This window comes from Xiphias gladius, chromosome 6 (genome assembly GCF_016859285.1).
Source record: "Xiphias gladius isolate SHS-SW01 ecotype Sanya breed wild chromosome 6, ASM1685928v1, whole genome shotgun sequence".
NCBI classification, from domain to species: domain Eukaryota; kingdom Metazoa; phylum Chordata; class Actinopteri; order Istiophoriformes; family Xiphiidae; genus Xiphias; species Xiphias gladius.
In genome coordinates, this window is record NC_053405.1 from 16066057 (window position 1) to 16078730 (window position 12674).

The following is a 12674-nucleotide window of genomic DNA, read 5'->3' on the forward strand; positions in this document are numbered from 1 at the left end:
ACCTGATGTACTAGTCAGACAGAAGCATCTACTAGAAAGGAAATAGATATTTCACCACATATTCCAAGTCAGAAAGGGCTCTGTAATCTCCAGCGGCAGACATAAGTGATGATGGTGTAGACTTACATATGGCTCTGCCCCTCAGTAGAATGTAGGTTTTCTTCACGTTCAAACTCCTCTGCTACGTGAGCAAAGGAGAAAAAGGTCAAATATGATGAAAACAGCGGCCTGCTCAGTGTAAAAGACATAAACTAACATATACTCTATATGAACACTCAGCCCCACCTCCTGCTGCCCTTGCGGCCTGTTTGGATGTCTGTACAACACGAGAAACGTGCGCCGCACGGGAACATTCGTCTGTGGCGAGGATGTCTGAGCGGGAATACAGATGTCGGCCAGGCGCACCACTGGCCTGAAAACCCGTGAAGAATAAACACATATGTACATGTGTGCATTTGATCTGTTTTACCTCCTCTCTCTAACGTACAGCAGACACACTTATGATGATAGCTTTAATTAAGAATAGCATTTATTAGTTGGCAATTCACATGTAGTCATTATTGGTCACATTGGTAATAAGTTATTTGTCTGCAGGCTGTCACAAAATTACAAATTATGTACAATCTAAGTCTCAGTGTTTGTTTCACATTCCACATTGTGGCCACCCATCAGCATTATTCCCTTAAAAGATCAGTCTGGCAATATTCTGCATTTTTCATATTGTCAGTAAAAATCCAATGAAAAGACCAACAAAAACAATGCACTGATCTATATTATCTAGCCAAAGCCTGAAATATCTTATTCTTCTGTGCCCACTGTTGTCCAAAAACTATTAAAAACACATAAATGAGCCACACTCTTAGACTGGTTCACAGGTTCCTTCATTGTGATGAACATGGGCACTGTAGTTTTTTTCTCAGTCAATTTCACACACGTCGTTCTGCTGTCGTAAATACTACACTAGAGCCCCAAATGTGTATTAATCCACAGTCCAAAACACTCCCCAACGACACACTATTGACTCCTGTTTGAGAATAAAAAGGCTGAAACCACAGTGCTCATCTGTTTTAGGAAATCATTTAGCCTCTTTTAAAACTAAAGTATATATTTGTGACTCGTTTTTAAAGATTTAAGTGTTCAGTGGGAACCTGTGAACATGGAGGTGAGTGCCACAGACATGGTAAGGAAGTTGAGAAACTGACAAACGCACTGTTGGGTTTTGGTTTTGAAATTACATTTGTTGACAGTAAAAAAACTTTTGAATATCTCCAGCCTTATCCTTTTAGTATAGCATGTCACTATTCCTTATTACCATGCTAGTGACCCTGGACCTGGGACAGGGGACCCTCAGCCTGGGACCATCAGTCTCCTCCTGAGGAAAGGCTGTGCAGCTGTAGGTCTGCTGCTGGGTGGGCTGGAAGACACTGTTCTGTCTCTCCTCATCATCCTCTCTCTCTCCGTCGCTATCCATGGCCATGGTATCCAGACTCAGTCTGACAGCACAGAATAGCAACAAACACACAAGAAGGGGGTTAACGAGCCCTGAAATATATCTCTTTACCAAACAAAATATTTGAGCTAGACACTATGACCTGTGTTTATTTTTGTGTTCTTTTTCGGTTTTGTTTCTTGTTGCACTGTGTATGTTCACATCTCAAATTTGTCTTGACAGCATTAAGAAGCTGTGAAAGAACAACCACCTAAACCACCAGAAACTGTTAAATAACACAGTGAAAGCAGCAACACTGAGAGTCACAGTGAGCAATGCTGGGTGATACTAAAAAAAAGTTAAATTTCTGTTATCGTGTAGAAAAATAGGAAGGACTTAAGATACGGGTTATGAGGAAAGCGCAGTAATGAAATTCCTCTGAATTGTTTCTGTTTATCTTTAACAACTACTCATCTCGCTGTTCCTCCATCTGTCCATCCATCCTTACCTCCTCCCCAGGGTAATGGGGGACACAGGGACACCCCAACTGTGCCTTCGAGACGTTGACATGGATCTGACCAGGATAGGAAAGCTGTCCTCATCTGGATCTCCGTCAAAATCCATTGTGTTTTCCATCTTTACTTCCTCTGATCCTATTAATCCTTTTGCTGTTTCCACTGTTCCCAAAAGTCCATTCAGATTTATTGTCAAACTAAGCCCCACTGCAGGGCCTGAGGAGTCACCACTGTCAATGATACAACCTGGCAATAATTTAGGACTAAGCTCAGTGACCACAAAGCTGCGATGACGTTCCTCCGCTGGCTGTATATAGTAGGGCAGTGAATGCGTCGTTACCTGAGGAGAGAGTGTGGTCAGAGAAGTCTGTACAGGTAGGTTGATGGCAGGAGTGTCTCTGTTTACAGAGAACTGTAGGTCAACAGTTAGGGTTTTGCTCTCTGGGTCTCTGGTTACTGTGGATGCAGTAGACTGTGGGGCCGGTATCCCTCCCTCCAAGTCTTTGAAGTACTGAGAGTCTCTGAGAGAAGAGCTGAGGCCCAGCAGGTCCTCCACGCAGTGGTAGTCACTGACTACTGAACACGCATCCTACAAATCAGCGAGGAAGGCATTGAGATAAAATGGAGCCGTGGAAAATTTTAAAAGAAAGGAGAGAGAGAAAGAAGAGGATAAACAAGCAGAACAGAGAAGATATAAACAAGATATCCTGAACATCAGCCGCAGTTCAAATTCAAGTAACAAGAGGAAGAGTCTGCAGCCATGCTAGTGGCTCTGTTATGCCATACTTAGGCACAGCAGTGTTTTAAGCTAAATGGTCACATCAGCATGTTCACAGTGACAATGCTGACATGATGATGTTTAGCATGTTCGCCATCTTATCTAAGAGGGTTAGCATGCTAATATTCGCTAATTAGCACAAAGTACAGATGACGCTGATGGGAATGTCATTAGGTTTTAAGTATTGGACAAAGTGAAATTTTGACCTAATAATGGCACTAGATGAAAGGTCAGGGGATCAAAAGTTATTACATTTCATTCTCCGGTGATTTGAATTTCTCTACCAAATTTCACAGCAATCCACAGTGGTTCAAGATTTTTCAATAAAATTCACAAATTTCAACCTCATGGTGGCACTAGGGGAGAAGTCAAGGGATCAGTGAAGTCATTAGAATTTATCCTCTGAGGCAAATTTCATGGCAATCTATCCCATAGTTATCAAAATAATCCACTCAAAACTGCAAATGTCAAGCTCATGGTGGGGCCAGACGAAAAGTGAAGGGATCACCAAAGTCATTAGGCTACATCTGGGAAAAGGAGAAAAACAAATTAGAAAACAATGATCCAAAATGAAGAATATAAAGTTTTACCTGGTAGTCACTGGTATTAACAAAGAAGACATCCTCAGCAATTGAGGAAGGGGACAGTGAGGAGGAAGATCCTTTCCCACTGGGAGCAGGAGGCTGGCCACAGGGCTGACTACATGGCTTGCACTCTGATGCTAGAAAATAATGGATTTGATGTTTGTGAGTTATAAAAAAATTCTTAAAAATGCAATACATTTAACAGGACCATAAGGAGATAAAGAAAACAAAGAAGGGCAGACATAGCTGGTTTCAACAGCTACATAACACCTGTGTAATTTAAGCGATTTTGTGTATGATAGAAGAAAAAACTCTGTAACAGCCCCTGCTCCAGCCCCTCATTGAAAGCTCCTTTACATTTCCATTGCATAAACAGATTCCTTGATTCAGATGATGCCACAAACCACCGTCACCACTGGCAACTGCTAAGTGAGCCAGCATTAGTCTCCATGTCAGTGGTGGGGAGCTGAAGATTTTTCCCCCACTGAGCTTTCAGTAGCCTGAGAAGCTGCTTGCCTGTGGTAAATGATATAATATACAATAATAAGTGCATGCTATATGGAGGAGATGTACGGTACAGAGGCAAACTGACTTTGGTAACACATATTTGAGGTAAAATGTGTAATATTGAAACATTTCGTAATTTATGAAAAATTGTGTGTCGTGGTGTCTAAAAAGCCTGCAAAGGCACCTGAGTGTGTAATGTTCACTGTTAGGGTTTCAGCACCACCATGCCCATCTGCGGAGGGGAGAGCCACAGTTACGACAGGTTAGATCATCCTCATTTCATAAGGGACACCTCCTGTGAACCCGAGCCTTAGCCTAAGCCAGCCTGGCTCCATAGGGCCTGACTCAGTTCCCCTTTAACACAATTACCCTGTTTCTTTTCCCCAGTGAAGCTTAATTTTCTTGATATGACCAGGGCAAACAGGTATTCTAAGAAACAGCTCCCGCTAATGATATACATGTTATTTCAGTGAGGAAAGGAAGGGTGAGCTAGGCCTGGAAGTGAGGAGGCACTGCAGGACGGACCTATCTGGATTATAGAATTGAAACATAAATATGCTAGGATGTAGGTCACTAAAAGAATAGAAGAGAATAATTAAAATGTTTCACTGTTGTCTTTTCTCTTTTGTTTTCATGAAGAAAACCTACATTCTACTGCTCACTTTTCTGAACTTGTTTATCTTTTCACCGCTTGGTCACAACATAACAAGCTGTAAATACAACATTGATATATATATATATATATATATATATATATATATATATATATATAAAAATAGTTGTTATGGTGAATGCCTACTTACACCTTCAACAGACATGGCGCAACATTAACATTCATTTTGAGTTATCTTTCTGTCCACCTGACAAATGTAAGTGCAATATTCACACTTCTTTTACCTCCAGTTTGGTCTCCGCCACCTCTTAAAGAAATAAGTGCTCCACTCTGTTCACCAGCTATAGTAGTTGATAACTTTGCACATCTGTTTTTTGATGCTGGGCAGGTAATGTTAGACTACAATGGGTTTATCAAAAGTTTTATGCTGAAAACAGCTGTCTACTGCGGCTGGAACCAAGGTTGCTGAGAGCTGTGAGACTGAACAGTAAATCTGCGGGCTGTAAAATCCAGACAAAATATGCTAAAAGAGGCTAAAATGCTATACAGATTGACTCGTTTCACATTAAACACTGTCATTTGATACATTGTTAATATAAGAATATTAATAAGAGCAGCTTTAAAAACTGAAAAACAGTTCTATAAACCATTATACTAACTACATTACATTGGATTATGGACATATTCTGTATGCTTATTTGGAAGCCACAACCCTTATACCATTGGACGTTATCCCACCTATGAAAAGCTCAGACGGCTATCACTGACATTTAGAAGGCATCAGCAGAACTGCATTTTCATTGCTATCTACAGTATGTTGCCAAACCTTATATCTGTGACAAATGACGTCACAAGATAAATGATCTTTAAAAGTTCCTCGTAATAACTCCAAACTAGTTGGAGACATTCATTCCACTTTTATTTTCACTGTATTGTGTGGCTAACTCTACTTGTCGCAAAATTGTCTTATTGTATACATGTGGTTTTTTCTCCCTTGCAAAAGAGATCTTGACCCTCAATGAGACTTCCTGAATAAATAAAGGTTAACTAATTAGCTAACTATAGCCGTCACAACAGGCAGGTTTGAAATAAATTTTAAAAAAGCGGAATCAGTTCAGCTTGATCCAGGATCTGAGAGTCCGATATCAGACTCAAACAGAAACTTTAATATCCCTCTGTGCCAGTTAATCTGTGATATTACCAGCAGACAATGAGTTTGCAGTAAGGGATCCCAGGTAGTGTCGTGCAGTGAGATGAAATGCAGACAGGCCAAACTCTGAGTCCTGCACCATGTCCTGCTATAAGCCAACAGCAAACACTCCTCTCTTCAGCGTGACAGCCAGAGATGCACTCAAATAAACACACAGACAGACACACTGTAGCTCTATTTTCTATATTTCTAAATCACTGGCCGAGGCTGCAGGGACGGCAGTGTCCCCGCTGGAGGGAGAATTTGTTTGCATCCAAATCCCACTTGTGTTAAGTGTAAACTTAGACACTCAGTACAGACACTGCAGCGGCTGTTTGATGCTGTCTTGTAGAGCCGCTATAGCCTTTTATGGTTGGCCTCTCATATCTGCTAATACATCACACAACGATGAAACATCAGTGTGTCCGTGTATATGTGTGTGTATATGTGTGTGTGTGCCTGCTCAGGTGTGTGTGTGTATGTATCCATAACCATTTTGCCACTGTCATAGTCAGCTGTTTTCCCGACAGTTTGGCTCCACATAACAAAGGGTGGTCTGCTGCTAGAACTAATGACTACTATCGACTAATAAATCACAACATTGCTTTAACAACTTGCCTAAAACTCTTTAAATCAATTACTAAGTATTTACTCAGTATTACACTTCATATTGTGACTCTTTTTTCTCTACAATGTATTTCCACTACTGTAACATCTGTCTACAGGTCATAGATTGTCTTGCTCTACACACTTCATGTCTCTCCATCGTAGAAGAGGGATCTCTCTTCTCATTTTCCTCCCGTTAAATGTTTTTGTGGACTTTTTCCTTGTTGAAATCCATGGTCTAAGGGTAGAGGGTGTCATATGTTGCACAGATTGCAAAGCTCTGATTTTGGGCTTCATAACTGAAATTGGCTTGACTCGGCTTGACAAACAGGCCTACAATAAATCAGAGATTATACTGAATTTATGTCTGTTTTATTTGACTGGGAAAAAGTAAAACAACATTGGTCTGGACTGTTCTTATGACAACATATTTAACAAATGCTCTAGTGCAGGATTTTACTTTTTTATTTCTCTAAATTATTAAAAATTTTTGCACTTTTTTAAAACTGAAGGAGAACAGCAATTCAAACAAATGAACACTACTTTAAATCTATATAAATAGTTCTATATAATAAGTACAGTTATATAGAATGGTATAGGAGAAATGTATTTTTAATAATGCGAAATATAAATGACAAACTTGTATGTGACAGTATGTAACATTGTAATTGTTTAGTGTTTTGATGGGTTATGTGAAAAAAAGGAAAAATTGAACAAAGGTGACAAGACGGACTGTACCTGAGTACATTTACTGTACTTGAGTACATTTGTAAAGCTACGTGACAATCATAATAGGAACTTGGGCATCATTCTGATTTTGACATTCACACACACACACACACACACACACACACACACACACACACACACACACACACACACACACGCACACACACACACACACACACACACACACACCAATGCACAGGCACAGACAACAGACTCACACTTGTCTACCAGTCCAGGTACTGAATGGTCATCATGACCTTAATCCAAACACTTTGTCACAAAGGCAAAGTAGTCAAAAATATGTTTTAAGTATTAAACAGTATATTCATTATAGTTGCGTTTCAAGTGTGACTTTTGTCCTGTCATCTACAGTTTCTGTAGATGAGTAGCATATGGCCTCGGTGTGTGTGTTTGTGTGTGTGAGGGTGTGAGTGTGTGTGTGTGTGTGTGTGTGTGTGTGTGTGTGTGTGTGTGTGTGTGTGCGTGAGAGACAGATGTTGTGTGTAGGTGAGAACAGAACACATAGGCTGTTAGATCTGAGGTTGAAGCACAGATCAAAACAACTGTCATCTCCAGATCATCTTTGAATAGAAATTTGTCTGGCTGCTGTTTCAAAGCGCTGAGCTACACAGAGACGACAACTGAAGCAAAATGGAAGCATCCTGCGTGGCTTCTTTATGTCTAATATGTCATATTCCTCTGAAGATAACAGCATGGGAACAGAGAGCATGAAATAACTCGAGTTCTGTGTGTTATAGAGCAGGCTATGAGAGAAAAATTAACAGAATGGCGTATGGTGTGCACAAAGCTCCACTTGTCAGTCTTTTTCACAGTGAACTCAAGCTTTCTTAATGGATTTACTTGAAAACTGTAAAATCACACCAATGCTACACCAAACCTCATTTAAAAAACTCCTCATTTAGGCGGCTACAGGTTACAGTAGCAGCACTATAGACATAAAATGATATGTTTCCAATAAATGATCAGAAGTGTTAAATTTTGACATTTCCACATTCTCACATCTTAAACACCACACCAGGGTTAGAAATGACTCACTAAACTTTGCACCGCAATGTCATCTGAAACACTGCAGCCGTTATTCACCACAAACCTCAACAGGTCAAAATGGTGACCAACAATTTCATGAAAAGAACTGAATGGGCGTGAAGATGAAGAGAAATGAAGGAAAAAGAGCCAAGAGCAACACACACTTGCAACATCCTAAGGTCACATCCAGTCCACGACCTCTGCTGGATGACAAGTGCTTCTTCTGTCTATGCAGTTTTTCCTCTCAGTCTTCACTCTGTGCTGTCTAGCAAACCAAAAAAAACAAACCAAAAAAACACCTGAACTATAACTTAAATTTAAATCCAGATTTCCCTCGTACCTCTCTTGAAGGACCATCTCTTCATCCAGAGTTTGGAGAAAGAGGGCCAGGAGTGGTTAAGAGGAGAGTCCGCCATAGGAGCAGCACAGTGGGGAGGCCAGCTGGAACTGGAGCTCACTTAAACTGGAGCTCTGGCACCCAGCAAGAGGAAGATTGGGGAGGAGGGGGGGGGTTCGAAAAAGAGAGAGAGAGGGGAAGAGAGAGAGTCCAAGGTTCGGATCAGGCAGGGAGCTGCTGGTTGGGGATTACCTCCCCAAAGACTCCAGTGCAGTGAGAGAAAGAGCAGCAAAGGAAAAAAGGAAAGGGGTGACAGTGGGAGGGGAGGTAAGAAGAGAAAAGGAGGAGCTGAAGACGAAGTGGTTTGCTTTGGACATGTTGGAAATTTTGAATTCTTTTTCATGGCTGTTTCAAGCTTTAGGTTTTCCTTTAAGACCATCATCAGGAGCAGGTAACAACAACTAAAAATACACGCCACCGTCCTTTTTTTTTTGAGTAACTCTACTTTTCCAAGTTGTATATATCAGTGGATCTCCAAGTTTATGGGGAAAAAAATGTTATGGCAGAAAAGGTCTTTACTGTAGACATTTTGTAAGCTGACTGGAATCACACAAGACCAGAAATGGGTGTTTGGGGATGACACAAAGGTGATAAGTGGGATGAGAAAAGAAGGTAATGTGCATTTTAATAGTCCAGGATACTCAGATATGAGTCAAATGCCTCAGAAAAGAATGTTTTTAGTGTCCACTTTAAAGATGACATTGGAAACAGGCCAGAAACAGAAAAAGAGAAGGAAGTACGCAATGAAAGTGTAAATGCTGTTTTTTTTTTTTTTCTTATTCTGAGTCACAGGTAGACGAACCGAAAAAGTGAAGAGTTTAGTCTTTTAAAATGCTAAAAAAAACTGCATGTGCAGAAGAGTGATAACTGTACAGGCGAGGATGTATACCTCACTGCTACAGCTACTAGACACAGAGGCTGACAACTGTTGCAAACGTTGTGCTTCTTAATTTGCGAAAGTGTAACCTTGGATGACTTTCAAGTTCAGCTCGCTGCACAACAAGTGGAAAGTCTTCTAACTTTCCCGCAGACAGGGGAAGCAAAAACACTGGCAAAGAGATTGCAAGCGGAAATGTGTTAAAAGCAGAACTCTATTGTAGAAAAGTACCTCACATTTCAGACAATGCATAAGCAAATGCAAGGGATGAAGTGGGCCCTAGCGTGGAGAGAGCTGCTTGAAACCTGTAAAAGGTCATGACAAGAATCAACCAAAAAAGCAACAGAAACTCTACTTACGATTGATGATAGGTAACAGGTGGCAGCACGGAATCCTTTCTGAGTCCCAAAATAAGCCACAGAGAGGAGAAAAATTGGGGTAAAAATTCCTTCCAGTCTGACTGTGCTGTGTGAAAGCGTCAGGTCCGTCCTAACACTGAGCGTGGAGAGCCAGCAGCCTGCCACAGGATCTCAACCCCGCTTCCTCTTTTTCTCAGTTTGTGCAGCTGAGGACCAAGTGCAGCTGATTGGCTCACACATGCAGTTTCACACATCACTGCTGCGTCGAAACATGCTTTGGCAGCGCAGCACTATAGTATGAAGTGAAACTACACTTCTGAAGCAAAGTCTTCTGTTGACAATGAGTGACCAGGTTTATTGACAATAAACCGTTGCTCTGACCTCACAGACTCTTAAAAACATGTGATTGTGTCTAGAGCTCAGATGGATTTCATCTTACACTGAACTAAACTGAAACTTAACAGCAACGCATTGACGGTTGTATACCAGTCAGCGAGATGTAGTGTTATCTCACGATTCTGATCTGCAGGATTGTGTTCTGCATCTCCCATGTTTTGCAGCTTCACACTCCTCTTCCCACTCCTTCACAGGTTTGAAAAACGGGGTTAGGAGGAGCAAGTTGCGTTTATAGTGGTTTGCTATCATATAGTATCAGGAAATACAGTAGAGTAATACTGGGCAGACAGTATGTCACCTTCCTTGGTTTTGCAGTTGGAAAAAGCTTAATAAAAAATGTCATATATATATATATATATATATATATGACGAAATTGACCAGGAGGAGGTTTATTTGTCCACTTCGGACCATTTCAGCAGCCAGCAGTTAGGTCTATGGCTGAACTACGATGGTGAAGTGTGGGTGTTTTCACACCCACAATTCTTTCAAGGTGCTTGAAAAAATGTTTTTGAACGATGCACCGATAAGACTGAAAGTATGGCACACAGAAACAAAAGCAAAGCACAAGGTATGATAAACAGTGCTTATGGTATACACTGTATATTATAACCAGTCACTACAGCTATATAAAATAGCAGAGTGAAAGTATAAAGTAGCATAAAATGGAAATACTAAAGGTAAAATCTACTTCTTGCTTTCATCTACTGGTAGAAAAAAAAAAAAAGAGTTCCACTTATTAGGTTTTTTTTTCCCCTGAGCTCTCTGAACTGCATCTCGGTCTTCGTCAGTCAACTGTCAACAATTAGTCCTATGGCCATATATTAGTTAAAAGGAGACTTGCAATTCTGTGTCATATAATTTCTGGTTGCCAGGCTCAGTCAATAGTTAAGAAGTGCGAGAAGACACATATTCTCCATAATTTTATTCATAATTTTAATATAAACAGTTAATTGTTGAATAATTTACACACAGCAAGATTTTTATTTCCATATCATTGCAACATTTTCTGTACATGTCACTACTTGACTCTCCTTTGAAAACATAGAAAAAATAAATTGTCAAGCGTTCATTTAGTCATGGCACATTTTTGATCCTGTACAATATGCACGTATTTCTTTGTGTGTGTGTTAGTGTGTGTGTGTTAGTGTGTGTGTGTGTGTGTTTATGTATGTGTGTTGATATATGTGATACATAAAGATAATGGCACATTTGGATCCAGTGTGAGGGATGAAGCGATCTCTGTGGGTTGCGGGTTTGGGGGTTTGGACTGTACATACACACATATACACCTGCTGTCTGCATACGCACCGATGTCTCAACATAATGTACACACAACATATCCCAAAATTAATACATCAGCATATTCATCGGCAATAAAAATGACATTAATAAAGAGGTATCCTGCAAGACTACACACTGCATTCTGGGGACCACCTATGTGCACCGAGGGGAGAAAGAGACTTGAAGGACACACAGAGGAGGAGGGAGGAGAGCAGCGAGACAAAGAAAGCCGTGATAAAGATTTCAACTGAGGACAACACGGACACAACTCCACTGATTTAAACTACGTCCAACACAGGGAACAGGATAGAGACAAATATAAGGTATAGGTGTGTAAACTGGAGCAGACCACTGGACCGACAGATGACTTAGAAGTCAAGAGGAGGCTGCTTTTCCTCAGATTTGTCCTCTAAAAAATAGGGTCACCACACCTGCAACCTGCTGTCTGTCTGCAAACAGCAGCGTCTCTCTCCCTCATCAATAACACAAACAGGAACACTTCATCATCACACTACTGACAGACAGTACTTAATTAATTTACAGCCAAAGGTTTTTCTCCTTTACACTCAGCCTCGTTGAGGGAATAGTCTGACATTTTGGGAAAGAAGCTTGTTCCCTGTCAGACAGGAAGGTAAAGACTGATACCACTCTCATGTTGTCCATTAAATGTAAGAGTCAGGCAGCAGATGGTTAGCTTAGCTTAGCATAAAGAGTGGAAACGGGGGGAAACAGGTGGCCTGGCTCTGTCACCTAAACTAAAAGCACCTGAAAGCTCACAAAGTAACACATGACGTTCAGTTTGCTTAAAAAACTACGTTTATAAACATCTTTTTTTTTTTTTTAGGGCAGTACGTGCGAGGCTATTTCTTGACCTGGAACAGTTGCCGGGCAACCAGCAGCGACTCCAAGAAGATGCTCCTACCAGCCATGAAATGGTCTGACACATAATGCCCCCGTAAAATGGCAAACCGATGTTTTTACACTAGTGTTTTAGCACGGATTAAACAAACAAGATATAATGTGTTAAATCATGAATCTAAGAGGTGCTGTGGGGTGGATTTTGTTACCACAGATCAGCTGTTTCCTGCCGCTGGCTGTAGCTTGATGTCTAGCGCAGAGGCATGAGAGTGACATGGATCTTCTCATCTAACTCTCCGTTAAAAAGCGAATGAGTGTATTTTTCCCGAAATGTCAAACTATTCCTGTAACACCTCCAGCTTTACAGTCTAAACTTAAAGATGCATGGTTGTTGAACCATCAGTAAAGTTTTCTTTTTTAGCTTATTCAGGATTTTATCACTCATATTTCCTCTTCAAAAGGATGTGCAGTGGTCTTTTCCAGTTTTTCACATAAAAAAAAAAAAACA

The 12674-nt window shown here is 40.7% G+C and overlaps 1 protein-coding gene across 6 annotated transcripts in view; it reads right to left on the reverse strand.

The window, feature by feature from the left end:
• arhgef18b (rho/rac guanine nucleotide exchange factor (GEF) 18b) overlaps window positions 1-9747 on the reverse strand; it is a 47168-nt gene extending 37421 nt beyond the window's left edge. For 3 of the 6 annotated variants that reach the window (XM_040128408.1, XM_040128407.1, XM_040128410.1), the window contains exons 1-6: window positions 8338-8389; window positions 3313-3443; window positions 1938-2533; window positions 1313-1493; window positions 286-412; window positions 127-181 (exon numbers count right to left, since the gene is read on the reverse strand). In XM_040128408.1, the coding sequence (XP_039984342.1) occupies window positions 127-181; window positions 286-412; window positions 1313-1493; window positions 1938-2533; window positions 3313-3443; window positions 8338-8362 (1115 nt within the window). In that variant the 5' untranslated portion in view covers window positions 8363-8389. Of the gene's footprint in view, window positions 1-126; window positions 182-285; window positions 413-1312; window positions 1494-1937; window positions 2534-3312; window positions 3444-8337; window positions 8414-9630 lie in introns of those variants that run through there. The other 3 variants (XM_040128411.1, XM_040128405.1, XM_040128406.1) reach the window with 3 other exon arrangements.
• Window positions 9748-12674: the final 2927 nt, after the last annotated feature.